Source organism: Strix uralensis, chromosome 6 (assembly GCF_047716275.1).
Source record: "Strix uralensis isolate ZFMK-TIS-50842 chromosome 6, bStrUra1, whole genome shotgun sequence".
In the NCBI taxonomy this organism is placed as follows: Eukaryota; Metazoa; Chordata; class Aves; order Strigiformes; family Strigidae; genus Strix; species Strix uralensis.
The window spans coordinates 17,937,925-17,957,277 of NC_133977.1; the positions used below are offsets into that span (position 1 = coordinate 17,937,925).

The window sequence follows — 19,353 nt, forward strand, 5'->3', positions numbered from 1 at the left end:
CAGTAAATGAGGTGTTTTCTCTCTGTCAGGTGGATTGCCTGAGTCCAGTAAACCACCAGAGGCTCTGTGTTCTCTTCAGTAGCTCTTCTGCTCAGTCCAGCAATGCTCCAAGTGCCTGTGTTAGCCCATGGTATGAGAACTACTCCTTTACAACTTGTATGGTTGCTATCTTTCTTCCTAATTCAATATCAATGCTTGCCTCATAGCAATATGTCTCTGAGGACTCTTTGGTAGGTTGTGCCCATCCTGTAACAGAAACTGTGGCCAAAAATAATTCTGTCTTGCCTGGTCAAGTGGATCCAGAGCACTATCCCATAGCCTTTGCAATTCCCAAGGCATGAATGAGAAAGCTCAGCCTAAACCCAAATGCTTTAGTTGGTCCTTTCACTGCAGTGTAATATATGTGTGGGGAGGGCATTGCATGCAGTCTTGTGGGGAAGAATTAGTGTATATAAACACGGAAGAATGTCCAAGCCCAAAAATAAGTCTTGAGAGAATCTCAGTACTTCTAAATGGTATTATCTCAGAGTGGCATTTGAATATATTGCTATCTTTCTCATGTTATAGTCAGTAGTGTTATGAGCTTTAACTGTATTTCCAGCTTAGAGGGCTGTAATTTGTTAGTTGTGTGCGACTTATGACATGCTTCTAGCTTTACTAAATAAACAGGACAGGTCTTGGTGTTTCATCATCTTGCTCAGGTGAAAGTATAAAGATGGCTCTCTTATAGGGAAAGGTCTAGAGTTCCTGTAGGAAGGAACCAAAGAAGGGTGTGATAAGCTCAGTAAACAGCAACAATAAGAGGATGTAAATTGCTTATGTAAGAGATGTCTGAATTGTGACACGTAAACTGATTCTTAAACATTTTAAGTGGCTTGATCACCTCAGGTTCTGAGAAAACAAAAGTTGCTATTAAACCTCTTAGAAGCATAAGGTTTTCTTCACTTTTCATCTTCTGGATGTACCCTTTTTGTAACTGTTTAAATGTTAGTGTTTGAGGCTTCAAGCTGTCTAGACTTCTGTGCTTAGATATTCTTGAACATGATCTTCAAAAGTGCAGTTGAATTGTATTCGACTTTTAAATGTCAAGTTTAAAGTTGTCCTAGTAGGACTCTGATCTCACTAGCAAACTTGACAGCAGGGATCTAAGAGGGTAGTCAAGAGGGGAAAAAAAGCCTTTGAAGGTATACAGGGCTGAAAACAAGTTGGCAGGGCATGCAGATCTGTGCACCTAAGGGCCATTGCATAGCTAACAGTGGCAGCATCCACTGTCTAAAGCTTTTCTTTCTCTGCTTTAGGATTGTGACCATGGAGTTCTATGGGAAAAATGACCTGACTCTAGGGATTTTTTTGGAGCGCTACTGTTTCAGGTGAGGAGGAACTTATTCTAAATCTCTTTCTAAATAAAAAAAAAAGCTTTTGATGCCTTGGTGAACTTGACCTGCCGCCCTCTTCATAGGCTGTACTTCCTGTGCACTTAGGAGAATAGCATGCACATCTGCAGAGCTGTTTGTGTCCTAGTAAAGCTTACCACTTAAATCTGTTGCTCCCTGTGCTTTATTATCATGCTGTAGTGAAATGAGCTGGATTTAAGAATTCATTCCTTATGCTCACTTCTTACAAGCAAATACATCCACTGCTTTCTCACTTTGGCCCTGTCCCTCTTATTTCCTTCCTTTAATGAGGAAGTGGAACTGATTATGAAACAAGACTTACAAGTTCATAAAGACAAATGTGTTCATTTAACACTTTCTTGTAGGGATTGGGTCTCTTGTAGCGATTAGTTAAGAGGCTGAGCATGTATTCCAAATGTCTGTTTTTCGAGACAAGCAACTGTACTAATTGCAATTTTCTGAGGTTCCTATTTGAATTTTCATATGAATTCTGGAAAAAACCTACTCCTTTAGTGTTATCTAAACATCTCAGAATAAGGCTTTGTCATATCTGCAAGGTGGCTAATGTAAATGGTCCAGAACACTTTTAGCCCTGGCAAAGTACGGTCTAATTTATTTCATCTGACAGAGGTGCAAATTGTTAGGTTTCAGTGATAACCAGTACTGCCAGAACCCCATACAGAGTCTCAGTGGGCTCTGAAGGTGAATAGGTAGTCTGTGGCTCCTCAAAAGACAGGATTACTCAATTCTCTCCATTCACCACTTACAGTAGCAAAATGCTTGTAATGTTCAGCCTTCTTTGGAGGAACAAGTATTTCTCCTTGTGCTGATCAATGAGGAGGAGGAGCTTAGCTGTTCACTTTTAAGTTCTTGTTTCTCTCAGCTGACTAGCTAGTGTGTGCTAAAGTGAATGCTTCTCAGTCTCCATAGTTTCAGTAATTATAATTCTTTTTTTTTTTTTTTTCTTTTTCTCATATGAGCAAGGAGGATCTGGGCTTTTTTAGGCTCTTTCTGTTTTTGAAGAATTCCCTATTTCACTTTGGTACCTAAATGATTCAGCTTTTATTTTTCTGATGTCAGTCTCTCTTACCTGACTTAAAAGAAACCCATTCATAGAAAAGTCATGAGTTTTTCTGTTCGGAGAGGTTATATGGCACTATTTTGCTTACCTCTTCCTTCAAGTGTTGAAACATTACCATTTTGAAGGCTCTTTGGCCCATCATTGTCCTCAGTAACCTTTGTGCTGGTACACTGCCAGACTTGTCTTCTGATTTGGGGCCAGGCACTTTGAGGTGCTTGATCTGTGTTTTGTGGACTAGATGGAGTATATTGGCAGAAAGTGATTCATTGTAAAAAGATTGTGATAGTCACTGCTTTTGGGGACCTATACAGCCATTGCTGGCAAGGGAACTTCCCTACATGCTATTTCTGAATGAGTAGAATTCACTCTGCAGAAACAGCCTTCACTAAAGGCTTAGGAAACTTTACAGTAAAGATAAATAGTACCATGATATTAAAAAGCAAATGAGATATGTTGAATCAGTTCTTCAGCAGTGCCTAGCATATGATCGTTCCTAAGTGTTTCCATTTCTCTCTATAAGGCCTTCCTACCAATGCCCCAGCATGTTCTGTGAAACACCAATGGTGCACCACATTCGTCGCTTTGTTCATGGGCAAGGCTGTGTGCAAATTGTGTTAAAGGAGCTGGACTCCCCGGTCCCTGGGTACCAGCACACCATTCTTACTTACTCCTGGTGTAGACTGTGCAAACAGGTAAGGTTGTGGACTTAAGAATCATTTCTATTCCAGTGTAGTATTCCTGTTGTAATTGGCCTTGTATGGAAAGGCAGCATTTTTGAGAAAGTGCTCATCACTGCAGCTATGGCTGAACTTGCACAAAACCTGTTACTGATAGAGACGTTCTCACATATCTACAAATTCCTCTTGTAGAATTGGGGTTGTTGAGGGTGAAACATCTTGTGTGCGGTAGTCCTGTTGGAAAGTGTCAAACCTGGCTCTGGTTTAAATGGAGTTGATATATTGCTGGAAACTAATTTCTGACACATGGGAAGAATGGAGTTGCCCTCTTAGAGGTGAAAAGTATGGTCCCTTCCCTGCAGTGAATCAATATGAGCATCAAAAGAATGTATGGGGAAGAGCAGACACTGAGATGTACTGGCTTAGTAATTGGCTGAAACCACTCGGTACCCTTTGATCTGCTATGGACTGGACAGTCTGCATTGTGTCAATGTGATGTCTAGACTTCCTTTAGTAGTCATTAGAAAGTAAGCAAAATCTTCATTAGAGGAATGATAAATTGTGTTAAAAAAACATAAGATAGTAAGATTGTGTGTTATCTGAAACTTGTCTGTAATTTAGCTAAGAAAACATTACCAATTGGATACTCATTCCTAGCTAAACATTGTAAAACTTAAGAGCCTTCAAAGAGACAAGAATAAAACTTAATTAAAAAAGATTCATGCAGTGCCTGAAATGCAAAACATCTCAGTTTACCCATGTGGATGACTCAATTCACCTACTTACGCTGGCTTAAACATGGGTGTTGGATTTAAAGATACCTAGAGGAAGTTAATGTAATTCCTGAAGGCAAGTGCTACACTGCTGTGTATACACCTGTTCTATAACCTTTTATTTCTGTGTGCTCGTGTAAACACTAATATGTTTGTGGCTATTAAGTATGTACGAAGCGGTGGCTAATCTAAGCTTGCAAGCAGTGCTGAATTGGAAATACACTGCAGAGCAATACCAGTGTATTTGTAGCTGAAGAATCATCAGGGAAAAAGTAGATGATGAAACCACTGCAGCTGACTGGGTTGTTAGAAATTGTCTCTATGCAGAGAAATAGCATCCCAGATATAAACTTCTGTCAAGGATATGTTTGCACTCCCCCAGCTTAGCACTTGTCATTTTCAACTAGCAGTCGTTGTTTATCTGATTTTAACTATGTGTTGGCCTTAGCTTTGCATAAATGTTATCTTTGTTGTTTAGTATGTTTCAGGACCAGGGGTACTTCTGGTACTAGAAATACTAGATTGCTGTCTAGATTAGCCTGTCCGTAATCTTGGTTGAAGGATGACAATAAGACACTTGGCTTTCAATTTTTCAGGTGACACCAGTTGTTCCCCTTTCCAATGATTCTTGGTCTATGTCTTTCGCAAAATACCTTGAGCTGAGATTCTATGGGCACCAGTACACTCGAAGGGCCAATGCAGAGCCTTGTGGTCATTCCATTCACCATGACTATCACCAGTATTTTTCCTATAATCAGATGGTGGCATCTTTCAGGTGAGGTCCACTGCTGAAAACTTCCTTCTCTCTCTTTAGTACTATGTGAAGCATATAGCTCTAGTAAGGATTCGTTAGGTCTGTCCTTCACTTTGAGTACAGCATGAGATAGCATAACTGCAGTATAACTACAAGTGCAGGATTGTGTGCTGGCTTGCAGAGGGCACTGTCCTGGATGGGGTGCGCACTGTTCCTGTGAATGGATGGCTCCAGTTCATGATACAGAAGGGAAGCACTTTTCGCTGTCTAATCTCAAAAACTTCCAGCATTTTGTTTTTGCAGCATGATCTGTAGTTTTACTTTTTGCCTAGGAGATAAACGAACAGGGTGATATTGCTGCTAAAAGTAACTGAAGCCCTGGACACATTGACAGTGCCCCTCTTCATATAAGGGCTACAAACCACATTTGGTGTAGAATTAGTCCTACGTGGGGAGAGTCTTGTTAATAGCTGTCATATTGCCTTCTCAGCTACTCTCCAATCCGGCTGCTTGAAGTGTGTGTCCCGCTCCCCAAGATCTACATCAAACGGCAGGCTCCCTCAAAGGTTACTATTTTGCAGGATCTCAAGGACTTCTCTCAAAAGTAAGCTTTGTTTTTAATGCCTTCCTCAGCTTATTTGTGTTTTGGACTTTTATTAGCAGAACACAAACCCATTTTTGCTAGTGTAGATAAGACTTGCTAAATAGTCATTACTTAATAGAAAAGTAATGGTTTTAAACACATTTATATGTGTAGATACTTCTAAGGAAGGGTGGTATTGGAATCTTCTTTATTACCTTTACCTGCTCAGTACTAATCTCTCATCTTCTCATCTTGTGGCAAATCAGCTTAAACATAGCCAGTAGAAAGAAACTAAGATTATTCTCTTCTCCATCCCTCAGTGTTGCACTGATATTTGAGTGATACAGCGCATTGGTGAATGATGCTGCTAAGTAGCCACTGAAAGGTTGACCATCAGCTGGTGTCTGAAATGTCACTTTTTTAACAAAATTCCTTCTCAAGCACAGCTAAAGTATTTCTAATTTCTCCCTCTAAAAATGTAACAGAGGAGGTGGTCCTAGAAGGCTTAATCTGAAAACTGCAGGTAACACTTTGTACCCTTAACCTAATGTTCCTTTTTGGAATATCTGACCAAGTTTAAATCCTGCCTTCAGCCCAGAAAAACTGCAAAGGCATTGCTCAAATCTATTGTCCAAACAGAACTGTTTTCATTATATTGGTCATTGGCTACTAAACTCTCTGGTGTGTACAAGACATTGCCTTTGTTAGCTATTCAATATGATAGCAGCAGACAGTCTGTAGTCTAAGGTAAACTACTGTAAGCCTGGACACCTTCTAAATAGGAACAAAAAAGTGGGAGACAGACATGATGGAAACTGTGTTAAATCCGGTGTGACTGCTGTTCTGCCTGGTGGCAGCATTCCTGTATGACTGATGGCCTTAACTGCCTGACTTCAGAATCTGTGGAGCTTTGTTGAGAATTGAAATAGTTACTCGCTCTGACTGTCTGAGCCCTTCTGGTGGAGGTGTAGCTTGAAGTCCCAGATTCTTCCCAGACACAGATGACACAATGCTTCCCCTCTGTTATTAATATGACCTTCGTATTCCTCTCTGACAACTTCCACTGCTAAGAATAAGTTGCGAAGAGGAATGTCAGTGTGTGTTTCTGGTATGCTAATGAATTTTTTCTTAACTTTCCCCATATATTCAGTGGAACAGCCTACTGTGCAGAGGACTGCTATATATTGTCTTTTGTATTCTTAAACGCTAACCTTAAATGCATTCAGACTCTTGTTAAAGAATGTTGAAGATGTTCTAGGTGGTCACAGCTTAACTCTTTGCATCACTGTCCACAGGGTGTCACAAGTGTATCTTGCTGTTGATGATCGCCTTGCTTCTTTGAAAACAGATACTTTCAGCAAAACAAGAGAAGAGAAGATGGAAGACCTCTTTGCCCAAAAGGAGGTAATGGACTACTTCTGCATCAGCAGGCTGTAGGCTGCAAAGTGTGTGGAGAAGCCACTCAAATCTAGTGTCATCTCTGGTCATGGAACACTGACAGGTTTTTTTTTTTGGCAGATGGAAGAGGGGGAGTTTCGAAACTGGACTGAGAAAATCCAAGCGAGGCTGCTTTCGTCATCGTTAGACACACCTCAGCAGCTGCAATCTGTTTTTGAGTCTCTGATAGCTAAAAAACAAGGGCTTTGTGAGATGCTGCAAGCCTGGAATAACAGGTAAGAGGAGAAATGTTGGAATCATGAGCAACAACAATACTGTGTTGGTTATAGAAGGGAAAAGGTTTCTTGTACTTTCTCTCCCTGTAGTGCAGTTGCTATATAGAGCGTGTTATGAGAGCTTGTGCTGAATGTCGTCTACTGGTTAAGACCACAGAGCTAGATTGGGAACAGAAAACCATTTGAGGCCAGATAAAAGTATTGTGTTGTAGAGCACAAGTGTCATTTGAATAAAGGTGGAAGAGAGGGGAGCACGGGGAAGCAAATAATTGGGTGAAGTTCTTGGAGGTGAAGAAAATGGTTTTGGCCATTTGAAACATACATTTGGCATGTGTTAGCAGCCATCTGAGTTTGCAGTAAAGACTTGTGAAGGCATGCTTGGCTGTATTCTAGTATGGAGAAACTTCATAACTTATGCTTTTCACAGCTAATACCTGTAATCTATCTTTTAATTTTTCTTTGTGTTTTGTGTTTTAAGATTGCAGGATCTCTTTCAACAAGAGAAAGGGAGAAAACGTCCATCAGTACCACCCAGCCCTGGGAGACTGAGACAAGGTGAAGAAAGCAAGGTATGAGTAGCAGGCTAGAAACTACTTAAACTTTTTTTTTCTGCAGCAACACAATAGTCTTAAGACTGGCTTCAGTGCACTTAGTAAACTTGTTTTACTATATCATGTAGTTTTCAGCTGTAAAAGCTTGAATTGCATGTTCGTATATGTATCTTTTCCTAAAGATGTGAGCCAAGAGCCATATTACACAGAAGAAGACTAAGTATGAATAGGATTTGATGATTTTCTGTGGTGGTTGTGTAGTGTTAATCTGAACACTGACAGTGGAGAGCTGCAGTCATTGTCAGGTGTATGCCTAGATAGGAAGGAGGTCACTTCGTTAGACCCTGGATTGTTGCCCATCTGGTTTATCCCTTGTGAAAAAGAAAAGGCAAAAATTATCAGGATAGACAGACCAAAGAAAACATGAAGGACTGATAATGAATTTTCAGGTTCACCTCTGTTCTGTGATGTGTCCTGTGGGAACTGGCTGATGGTATGTACACATTATTTTGGACTGCTGCCTCAAGAGTTCTGTCTAAGGGTACAGTTGCCAGCATGCTGAACAACCACCCTTTTGGGAGCTGGTACTCTGAGAAAGTGTCCAGAATGCAAGGCAGGACAATATAAGCATCATATAGAGAGGCTGAACTCCAAATAGTTCTAACATTAGCAAGGTGCACTAAGAAACCCCATGAGAACCTGGGTTTGCTCTGCTGTATGCATGCTTAACGTGTATTTGTTAGATGCTAAAATGCACTGAACCTTGATCTGACAACAAGTGGGTTTATATAGAAGAGTGTAGTCTTTAAAGCAGCATATAGAGATGATAGCAGTCATAAGCATCTTGTGAAGCTGGGTTGCTGTTGCCTTGTCTTTTTCATGTGGTGGCAGATACAGTGACAGTGCAGTGGGTGGGAGTGTGCAGTTGTGGTACATCTGCTTTTGCAAGTGTTCCACAGAGGAAGGGATACAGCTATAAAGAGCTACGTGTCAACAGTGGTGTTTTGTTATTCTGCCTAGATCAGTAGCATGGATGCTTCCCCACGCAATGCTTCTCCAGCACTGCAAAATGGAGAGAAAGGTCTGTTGATTATTTATTTATTTTTCATAAGCTACCAAAAGAAGCTTGTTGTAACCATTTCCCTGACATAACATGGGAGCCTTTGTCAAATGTCATAATTTAGAGAAACAGTGAATCCTCATTGTGTCAGATGGGAATAAGCCAGTTTCTAGCTTACTATTATAAAAAGCAAAGTCTGCTTCCAATATGAAGCTGAATTACTAATGATACTAAATTGGCCAGCAAGGGTTTTCCTTTGAACTGGAGTTTAAAAACTTTCAGAGGGATTCTAAATAACGGAATAACTACATGGAATTTGGGAAATGCCTCTCGCTGCTTCTGAGAAGTGGTTATGGGTGCTGAGACCTCTTATGTGTGAGGCATACTGAGACCTTGTGGGAACTGAAGGTAGTGGGTATAAGCGTATGCATCTTCTGGAGGTTACGTGCGACGTTGATCAGCTTGTCGATTCCTTTGTTCTGGGTGGCCTTACCAGCTTTCTAAGTAAAAACTTCTTGAAAGTAAACCCTGGTGGTAGCTTGGCCTGGAAGCAAGCAGTGTAACTTCTGACAGCCATGTAAAATGCTTTTTTCTGTCCTTGTACTCTCAGAGGATCGTTTCCTGACTACTTTATCAAGTCAGAGCTCCACAGGCTCCACCCATCTTCAGCTGCCCACCCCTCCAGAGGTTGTTACCGAGCATATGACTGGTGCCAACACACTGTCAGAACAGGATACAACAAGCAGCTCAGAAGGTATAGTTTAGTTGTGGCCTTGTATTCTTTCTCTTGGTTCTCTGTGGTAAGTGTATGAGATCCGTTTAGGAAACGGCAAATCTGGTAACTCTGTGGTCTGCAACCTTCCTTCTGAATTTACAGCTTGAAGTTAGATATTACGATGCAGACTTAACTTATCTCTGTTCCAGATGTGTTTGATGGGCACTCACTGGGATCTACAGACAGCCAAGTGAAGGAGAAGTCTACTATGAAAGCTATTTTGGCTAACTTTTTGCCTGGAAACAACTATAACCCCATTCCATTTCCCTTGTAAGTACTGCATAATATATACAATGTACAAAATTAGCAGCCTGGTCAGATTGCAGAGACATGCATGCTTCCTTTGCTCAGTATATAATTTAAGTCATCACTTGGGTTTGCCACTGAATAAGCTATAGAACTTCCTCAAGGCAAGAAGTTGTCTGTGTTCCTTCTAGGTTTTTGTAGGTTACCTGCTTTTCCTATTAATGATTCACCCTTGTGCATATACGTGATCAGTTTCTCCTCCTCCTAGAAGCTCTTCTAGGAGGGGAAGGGAAGCAGGGAATGGGGAGAAAGGTGCCTTCTAACTTTATTGCTGCAGGGAGGGAGTAGAAACATCTTACCTTAGCAAAGACTTACTAAAGCTACATGCTTGCCTCTTGTTTTTGCTTCCAGACCTCTTCCAAGGGTTGGACTCAAATTGGCACTGTCTGGGTGTAGGTCAGGTTCAATGGCTACTGCATGTGCCCTCAAGTGCCCCTTCCATGTGAAAATGGACAGGCTGGAAAGTCTTTCGGCCACTTGGTCTGCGTGCCTTGTAGTGTTTCTTGTTTGATGTGAGCCTAACGTTTGGCAGCCTGAGTTTCACATCTGAATCCTACCTCCAGGGTAGTAGTGGAGGCCATGAGCGAATGAGGTAAAAGTTAAATGACTGGACCCTACAGATAAGTAAAAGTCTTGCAGAAACCCAGGAGGCTTTTGGGAATTTTCTGTGCTAAACTGCTTGTTCAGAAAAGACTCCAGGTTTGTCCCCTAACTTCACTCTGCAGGCTGTGCTGTAGGACGGTCAAAACAAACTCAGGCAGGTTTTGGTGCCATTAGAAACAGTGGCTGCTAAACAGAAATAGACTCTTATTCTAACTTGGAGCTGGTCTTCTGACATAAGCAGCTTGCTTGAAGTGCTGATTGCCCTAACACGTTGTCATTTAGAATTAACCATGTAGCTATGAATGTGTCTATTGGGAGAAGCTGATCTGGGGAGCTTTGGTTCCATGCCGAGACTTGCAGTTTGTGCCTGGGAGTGCAGTGATGAAGATCTGGGCTTTGACCAGAACTTAACCTTTTCTTTCCACAAAATTTTATGATCTACTAACACGCTCCCTATATCATTTTCATTTAGTGACCCGGATAAACACTACCTAATGTATGAGCATGAACGTGTACCTATTGCAGTCTGTGAGAAAGAACCAAGCTCCATCATAGCTTTTGCTCTCAGGTACTGGTGGGATTTTGCTGTTCATCTGACACATGTATTTTTGCAGCTTTTCTGTGCAAGAAATATTTAAATCTTAATGGCAGGGAAAAATGACAGAATTTCTTCACTCAGCTAAGTGTTTCTGCCAGAGCTGAAGTTCTCTCCTTTTACTACGGAGATATGGAAAGTAGATTTTTCCAACTTGCAACTGGATTTTGGGCTTTTCTTGCCTAGCTCTAGTACATAAAAATGAATTAGTGAGATGTGATATTGTTAGAGAAAGAAGTGCTACTAAATTTTTCTCAGCTCTTGAGCCTGGAGGAAGTGCAACGGAGCTAGGGAACAACAGTTAAGTATTCATACTGCAGTCTGTCCCTTGCTTACCTTTGGTCATAGCAGCTCTTGCTACTACTTGGTTCTCCAAACCCAGATGCTTCAGTACATCTTGGGGTTTGCATGTCACAAGGCAGCAGACTTTTAAAGAGCGCATTCTTAAATTGTGGAAGCAAGAGAAACAAGGGAGGATTTTTTTGTGCAGTATGATGTAGAGCAGCTTCTGTTCTAAGGGAACTAAGTTCTAATTGTAAGAAAAAATGGAGATATCTTTCTACTGTGGGTTTGTTTTCCTGTGGTTGTTTCTGAACTGAATCTTTGGGTTGGTGTTACAGAGTCTCCCGGAGAACAGCTGACTTTTTTTTCTCCCCTTATTTTTCTTTCCCCTTCAGTTGCAAGGAGTACAGAAATGCCCTGGATGAGTTGTCCAAAGCATCTCTGAAGAACAGTTCTGAAGAAGGACTACAGCTGAACAGGTTACGTGCAGGAACTACAGTACATAGAGTGAAGGCACAGTGATTGTAGTGAATTAGCCAAAACTAGGATTGGGAAGGACCCTCAAAATATGCCTCTGTTAGGATCTCTGGTTTTGATGGAATCTGACATGTTCCATGTAGCCAACACATACTTGCAGTACCTGAGTTTCTATTTCATTTTGGGGACTGGTGGTGGCTCCATCACCTGATCCCCTTGCTCTGTGCATGGTAGGGATTACTGGGCCTGCTTACCTTTCCCGTGGTGATGGATGGAACTGTTGCTATGGAGCCCTGAGAGGTTTTTCTCAGGGAGGTGGAGGAGGAAACATAAAAACTGTATCCTCTTCCCTTAGTAGTACTTAGTGTTAGGTAGGGAGGAGAAATAAATGTACAGGAGTAAAGAAAGTGTCTCAGGTGGCAGTATTTGTTGGGCTTACGACTTTTTTTTCTTTCTCCTTTCAGTATGTCGGACAGCAAACCAAAGAGCAGTAGCCCTGTCCGCCTGCCTGAGGCTAACATGTGTCCTGCAAATCGCAATGCAGAACCAGAACAGAGTAAGACCATTTTGCCAAAATCCTATCCATGACGCTAATCTCAGCTCAGACTTGAGTCCACTTAACCTGGGTTCTAGTTCTTGTGAAAGTTAAGTTAGATAGAACAAAGGAAATGCATTCCGAGTTGAAATTGTGACTAGTCTCAGAGTTGACTTGATGTAGAACATGGGGGGGTGTGTATGTGTGTGTGTTTTCTGAGGTCTGTGCCTGTGATGGCTTTCTCTGATTCTTATGAGAGCAGACTATCGTTCCCTGATTTAATACATTGTGATGTAGTGGACTTTGGGTTGTTCTAGCCTGTTCAGTGGGGTATGATGCCCATAATATGTTCTGCCTTCTTGAAAAAGATTGGCAATTAAAATATTTTGAAATGAAGCAGCAATGTTCTTAATTTGTTAAAGACGCTCACCCTTGGTTTGTGTTTTCAAATGATTCAGCATTCCAGAATGCTACTTGGAACACTAAATTATCTAACCTGATTGACCTTGGTTGCCTGGAGAATAGCAAATGAGTTACAGTTGAATTACATCATTCAGTTAGAACAACAAATGGAGAATGCTCATGAGTCATGCTTTTATGTGGAAATGCCAAGGCCAGCTTCTTTATTCCTTTTCACTGTAGCAAAGAAACCATCTGGCGTTTTGTCTTTCTTCCGTGGCACGGGAGGGAAGAGCCCGGACCTCTCTTCTCAGAAGAAAGAGACCTTACGTGGTGCTGACAGTGCCTACTACCAGGTTGGACAGATGGGCAAAGAGGGAGCAGAAAACCAAGGAACAGAGCCTCAAGGTACAAGACTTGAGTCCCATCTTCTCTCTTGGACTGTTAATTCTCCCAAACCTCATTCATATTTGTAAGGCCCAGAACGCACTCCTGCTCATACTTTTTCAACAGTCCAAGATCATTCAAAGTGCATTGAAAATGAATGTTTTGAGCATCAAATGTAGGTTTCTCCTAAAGACATTGCTTTGCTTTATGAGAAAGGAAATAGGGTCTTTCAGACCCTGGTAACTATAGGGACATTGAGTAGTCTGGATTTGAATGTGTTTGGATTGAGTTGACTCTAGTTAAGCAGCCCAGTGTCTCTTTTCTCACTCCCTGTTTAACTTTCATTTTTTCAGCTCATGGAAAATGAATGAAGAGAAAGAGAAAGCTTGTACTTGTGTCCCATGAACAGCAGTGCCCTTCTAGCATACATATTATATCATACAATTAATAGCTGTATCTCTAATTCCCTCTGTATCCTTGAAAAAAGAAAATATTTTTCTTGTAATGTGAGTTTACAAATAGTATCTTATATGGCTTTCTCAGTAATAATAATGAATGACCTTGACTGAATGGTCCCTTTATGCCTTCAGATGATGTAGATGGAGGAGATGGACAGAAGAAACAGCTCGTGAATCCCCATGTGGAACTTCGTGAGTAGCTATAAATAATAACTTGAAGTCTTGGCTGACAAACTCCTTTCTTCATGCAAATGTAATGGAAATCTTGAACTTAATTTTTTTCTTTGTATTGGGCAGGAAGGAAAAACAAAGCAGTAACAGAGCAATGCAATTTTTACTTACTGTAATCAATCTTTCTGTTGCAAAAATACCCCGTAAAACTTTTTTTTAAAAAAATTGATCTTTTGTCTAGACACTTTCCCATGGCATATCCTGTGTGCTAACCTAAAGGGGTTTGACTTTCCTATAAGTTTTCTGTTTAAATACTATTGGTTTAAACTTCTGAAGTACAATAGGCATGAGAAAGGGATGTTTAGCACAATAATATTCTTCTAGACTTCAGTAAAATCTCTAAGTGTCATCTCAGGCAGTCAGTATCACATCACATGCTGTTATGAGGAAGACCTTTTTTTGCAGAGTTTTCAGATGCGAATGCCAAGTTCTACTGCCGGATTTATTATGCTGGCGAGTTTCACAAGATGCGTGAAGTGATACTGGGGAGCAGTGAAGAGGACTTCATCCGATCCCTCTCCCACTCTATGCCCTGGCAGGCACGAGGTGGCAAATCTGGGGCTGCATTCTATGTGACTGAGGGTAAATGAAGCTTCTTCCCCCTTTGTAATGAGAGGGTATTATTTGGGGATGGTGCTGGTTAGTGTGTCTTTTAATCCCTGATTACCTCTAGACAGAGTTGCTGACTCAAGTGGCCACTCAGAATGGAAAGTTAAGTGGATTGTTCTGGGGTCTTCAATATCAGATTATTTGTCTCTATCTGTGCAGGAGAACAAAATGTAGTTCTGTTTTTCAGTAGTAGCAGATAGCAAGGTTGTACTCTCTTAGGCAGGCTTCAGAAAACAAAAACTTGAGTATAATTCAAGGAAAACTGGTTATTAAAGACAGTGTTTCTTATAATCCCATATGCTATAGGTGATTTATAGGATATATTTTTTTTAACAATGGGTGATTCTATGCCCCTACTTAAAAGTTGTCTTGAATGGAAGGGTCTGTAGACTGTTTCTGTTGTCTATATAAGAAGCCCATATAGCTGAGGTAAATCTAACTTAGGCAGTCTCTTTTCCCTGATTTTGCTAGAAGGCTGAAATTCATAATACATGAAGTAAAAAAGTTTCTAGAAACGAGCTTCTGTAGTGAAGGATTAAAGGGAATTGTAGCCCTTTAATTTTCAAACTGCTTCAGCTGTACAGCAGTCCTAAAGAACATGCAAAGAATACATGACTTACTGTATGTAACCCTGTTGCCTCTGATGTTAAAATAGATGACAGATTCATCTTGAAGCAGATGCCTCGTCTGGAAGTCCAGTCGTTCCTCGACTTTGCTCCACACTACTTCACTTACATCATTAATGCAGTTCAGCAGAAGGTATTTAAAAAAAAAAAAACCTTTTATTTTAGGCAATGTTCTATATTTTACAGGCTAGTAACAGTTTCCAGTAACCTCTTTCATTTAAGTAAAAGAAAATGTCAGAGTGTATGAGTTGTACTAATAACATGTTTTTAAGATGAAAAGTGGGAATTTTGCTAGAGCTTCTAATCTGATACACAGTCAGACAGAACAGTGGTCCCTCTAGTATTTGACTGCTGATTGCCTGTACACAGAGGTCTTAGCCCATGTCTTCTCTTCATCAGAAGCCCACAGCACTGGCCAAAATCCTCGGAGTATATAGAATTGGATACAAGAACTCTCAAAACAACACTGAAAAGAAGCTGGATCTGCTTGTTATGGAAAACCTTTTCTATGGCAGGAAAATGGCTCAGGTAGGAACCAAGTGTTCTGTTCCCTTGCAGTGCAGTTCTGATTGGGAGCAAGAGCAGGGTTACCAGTAGCTGTCTAGGTAACTTTTACCTTTGCATGTGCTGTCTACATGTAGCACTGCTCAAAGGTGCCTGTTTCCTTGTTGTGTGATCCTCAGTAACTTGATGCCTATTATTGGCTAGTTCAGATAGCTGTAGTGCAGGCTTCAGTTTTGAGAAGTCTTATTTGTCCCTGCATCTGTGGTGTCTGAGAGAAAACATTGCCAACCTAATTGGGAAAATGTGAAGCCTTTTTGCAAAGTTTTTAGAAGAACTGACTGGGATTACGGACTCATTTATTCAGTAGAGCCTCACCAACAGAGATGGTGAGCTACTCTGTAGTGTAGGGGGGAATCATGTTTTGAATCTGCTGTTTTCTCTCTGAACTACTTCATGTGTGGGACAAGATTTTGAATTCAGTCTTGCTCTTAGTAAAGGAAGAGCAACCTTTATGAGGCAGTGGAATGAAAACCTTAAAATGACTGGGGTAAAATTCTCTTCAAATACAGAGTTGATGCTGAAACAGAAGTTCAAATGTTGCTTCCAAAACTCTAGGTAGTATCAGTTCTTTCCACCTTCCCTCCCAGTGCCTGACCTCAAACAGGGGATGTTTGTGGGAGGAAGTGAGCTGAGGGAATTCTAGATAGATGTAAAGGATGTTGTTGTGGGTTCTCTTTTTGTTTGTCTGTTTTTTAAATCACGAGGGTGGTCAGGTACTAGAATAGAGACCCAAAGAGACTGTGGACTCTATCCCTGAAGTTATTCAAGTTTTGACTGGATAAGGCTTGAACAACCTTCTCTAACAGGACCTGCTTCAAGCAGGCTTTGGACTGGAGATCTCCCAGAGATTCTTTCCAACTTAATGATGGTCTGTCTCTTGCCTTGCCAACAGATGTTAAATGGTGCTTCATGCAAGATCAGTCTCCCTCTTCAGTGACTTTACTTTTGTCAGCATTTGAGTCTGTAGAAGCTGTCTGGAAAACTGAGTTTACCCATACAATGTAGAAATAGGGATGCCCTTTTCCCCTTAAGTTAGGCTAAATATTAATGAAGTAACTTGCCTAAAATTTGTGAATTGAGGTGGCACAGCCTTCATGTAGGCTTACATGCTACCCTCCAACTCAGGAAACTTTAATTTTTGTGCTACAAAAATGTTTTCTGTTAACCGTCTTTCTGCAGAGCAGGAAAGAGTTGCCCTGCCATGCTGTCTTCTCAAACACTGCAGTTAGGTATGTTGAAGTCTTTAACCTTGCAGAACAATGGGACAAAGTAGTGCTGTTCTCCATTTCCAGGTTTTTGACCTGAAAGGCTCCCTCCGGAATAGAAATGTTAAAACAGACACAGGCAAGGAAAGCTGTGATGTAGTCCTGCTGGATGAGAACCTTCTGAAGATGGTCCGGGACAATCCTTTGTACATCCGTTCCCATTGCAAGGCTGTGCTGAGAGCTTCCATACACAGTGATTCCCAGTTCCTGTCCAGCCACCTCATCATCGACTATTCTCTGCTGGTGGGTCGTGATGATACCAGCAATGAGCTGGTTGTTGGGATCATTGGTAAGTTGTCTTCTGTATTTTCTTGCTTTCGGCTGTTGAAACTGGTTTCTTCTGGTTTAGGTGTTTATAGTACTCTTAAAACTGTGCCACCACCGCAGAGGTGTGTGTCAGGAAATCTTGTCTTCTTCCTGTTGGAATACCACCCTCATTCTCTCATGGGTATTCAAAGTGGAGGCAAGAAGTCATTTCTCCAGCTCTTGTATGGCCTTGTGTTAGCATTTGCATTACTAAGAATATATGCAGGAGGCCTCACAGGTAGTGAAAAAGCAGTCAAGTTGGTGTTAACCTACACTTTGACTCAGTTGAAGTAGGGAAGGTGTTTGTATGCTCTTATGTGTTTAATCTTTAAAGTTCAGTAATGTATACATAGCCGTTTAAATTTTAACTCATGTGTAGGGAATCTAAGGAGAAACAATATTGTTAGGGATGGAAAAGGGAATCATCATGGGATCACTTGTGATCATGTAGTCTGACCTGGATAACATGGGTGGCAACACAGTAATTACCTTGCCACATCCTTTGACTTGTGACTGGAAAGCAGAGCCTCATCTTTAGACAGGCTAACTTGTGTTGTGCAAAAGTCTTGGAGATTAAGCCATTTTGCTGGATGTGGAAGTGACTCTTAGAAATGAGGTGCTCTTGAAACCTGGCTCAGAAATACTTCCAGATGAGATCTCAGGCCAGGAGGACTGGATTATTCTTCTTTTCTGATAAAGCGTGAAAGCCATTCCAATAACGCTTCTAGTTGAGAATTGAAGTACCAGCTACAGAGAACTGCATGTTGTTATTGCTTTCTAGTTTTGTAGACTCTTGAACATTTGGGTAAATGGGATGAGACTCTGCTCCTCCTGTACTTGTGGCTTTTTGCTGTCCTGTGGGAAGTTTTAACTGATTAGAGTATATTTTTTATGACGTTTAAAGCTAACAGTTCCTTCACTGTGGTGAGAACAGCTGTTCGTGATCTGAAGGAGCATGTTTAACACAAATATCTTCAAGAACAGAGAACATGCCTGCAGTATCGGGCTGTCACAATGTTCTCTAAGTAATACCCTGAGAGCTTACAAAGTACTCAAACTAAATTTGCTGTGGGGGCCAGAACTAAAAATCTTGGACTGAGTTTGATTCTGAGGTCAGAATCTTTACTTATATTAGATCCTAATGTGATACAGGAAACAAGTTACATCTGTGAGGAGCTGTGAAGACTTGATTTTATTTGTAGGCCCTGTTGTGTGGGGCTCTGGGCCTTGGGGCATGAAGTGACACTAGTTAGTGCACAAAGTGATGATATTGGTCCCAAAGCAGTCTAAGTGAGCATTTTCAAAGTGTATTCAGATAAATGGATAAGTCTTAAGATTGGCAGGTCTGGATGAATTTTGTGTAAAGCACAGCTGAGGTGAAATGTGGATATTTACGGTGGCCTTTTGTAAATCTAGAAACAGTAAATTCAAAATTGTATAATTACAGTTGTAGTCAAATGTTAGGAGATAATGATATACAGTAATAAAAAACTTAACTTACTGCAGCTTCAGCTTTGCAGACCAAAATGTTCATGTGCTTGTAATGACTGACCACGCTTTCTCTGAAAGGGGCTTGGAAACAATTCTGAAGTCTTCTCTTTGCGGCCCTCTCTTCCAGTCGGGGTCGCTGATGGTGCTTTCAGTCCTCTAAATCATGAATTAAAAAGTGTTTGTTTTCTGTTATCAAACCTGTAGGTGGCTGCAATGATGAGGAGTATTACTGGCTTAAATAGATAGGTGTCCAAAGCTGTTGCAGTAAGTAGTGGGAGGTGTTACAGCTTCTTGATATGTTTCTGGGATGAGGATCAGCCAAGTGACTCTTGTAAATGAGCCTTTGAAACTCTAACATGGATAAAAAGTCATGCCTGGGCAGTCTGTTTTTGTAGAGGCAGGAGGAGTTAATTATGATCGTGCTGGGCTTTTGAGATACTGTATTCACCCAACCCAAATATAATCAGTACTCCAGAAAGTGAGGCAACTGGTAGGAGGAATGCTGAAGTTGTTCTGGCGATGGAAGCCTACTGCTTTCTTGCTATTTTTGAGGTGAAATAGATACACTTTAGAACTGTGTTACTGGGGTTATAGCAGATGTGACATGTCTCTCTGTGTTGTTTTTTGGTTTTTTTTTTTCTTGCAACAGACTATATTCGCACGTTTACCTGGGACAAAAAGCTTGAGATGGTGGTGAAGTCAACTGGCATCTTGGGAGGACAAGGTAAGTCCAGAATGAAAGCAAAACTTTTGATCAAGTTTCCTTATTACCATGAAGCTTCCAGTAACTGTGCTAATAAAGCCACAAATTCCCCACCATGCAGACTTGCAACACTAGATTAAGTTCTCCAGAACAGAGGAAGGAATAATAAGTTTCAAAAAAATTAATATATTAATC

General features: G+C 40.9%; 1 protein-coding gene across 21 annotated transcripts in view; it reads left to right on the forward strand.

Moving 5' to 3' along the window:
- PIKFYVE (phosphoinositide kinase, FYVE-type zinc finger containing) overlaps positions 1-19,353 on the forward strand; it is an 86,541-nt gene that overhangs the window by 44,635 nt on the left and 22,553 nt on the right. For 19 of the 21 annotated variants that reach the window (XR_012629451.1, XR_012629454.1, XR_012629460.1 and 16 more), the window contains 21 exons: positions 30-130; positions 1,299-1,370; positions 2,996-3,167; positions 4,522-4,700; positions 5,170-5,283; positions 6,558-6,666; positions 6,781-6,935; positions 7,414-7,504; positions 8,507-8,567; positions 9,157-9,300; positions 9,471-9,591; positions 10,703-10,798; positions 11,503-11,586; positions 12,049-12,140; positions 12,762-12,926; positions 13,496-13,555; positions 14,000-14,176; positions 14,859-14,962; positions 15,229-15,357; positions 16,686-16,947; positions 19,105-19,179. Coding sequence is in view for 9 of the 21 variants with exons in the window: in XM_074873035.1 (XP_074729136.1) it covers positions 30-130; positions 1,299-1,370; positions 2,996-3,167; positions 4,522-4,700; positions 5,170-5,283; positions 6,558-6,666; positions 6,781-6,935; positions 7,414-7,504; positions 8,507-8,567; positions 9,157-9,300; positions 9,471-9,591; positions 10,703-10,798; positions 11,503-11,586; positions 12,049-12,140; positions 12,762-12,926; positions 13,496-13,555; positions 14,000-14,176; positions 14,859-14,962; positions 15,229-15,357; positions 16,686-16,947; positions 19,105-19,179 (2,563 nt within the window). In the remaining 12 variants the exon portion in view is untranslated. Of the gene's footprint in view, positions 1-29; positions 131-1,298; positions 1,371-2,995; positions 3,168-4,521; positions 4,701-5,169; positions 5,284-6,557; positions 6,667-6,780; positions 6,936-7,413; positions 7,505-8,506; positions 8,568-9,156; positions 9,301-9,470; positions 9,592-9,978; positions 10,216-10,702; positions 10,799-11,502; positions 11,587-12,048; positions 12,141-12,761; positions 12,927-13,258; positions 13,384-13,495; positions 13,556-13,999; positions 14,177-14,858; positions 14,963-15,228; positions 15,358-16,685; positions 16,948-19,104; positions 19,180-19,353 lie in introns of those variants that run through there. The other 2 variants (XM_074873042.1, XM_074873043.1) reach the window with 2 other exon arrangements.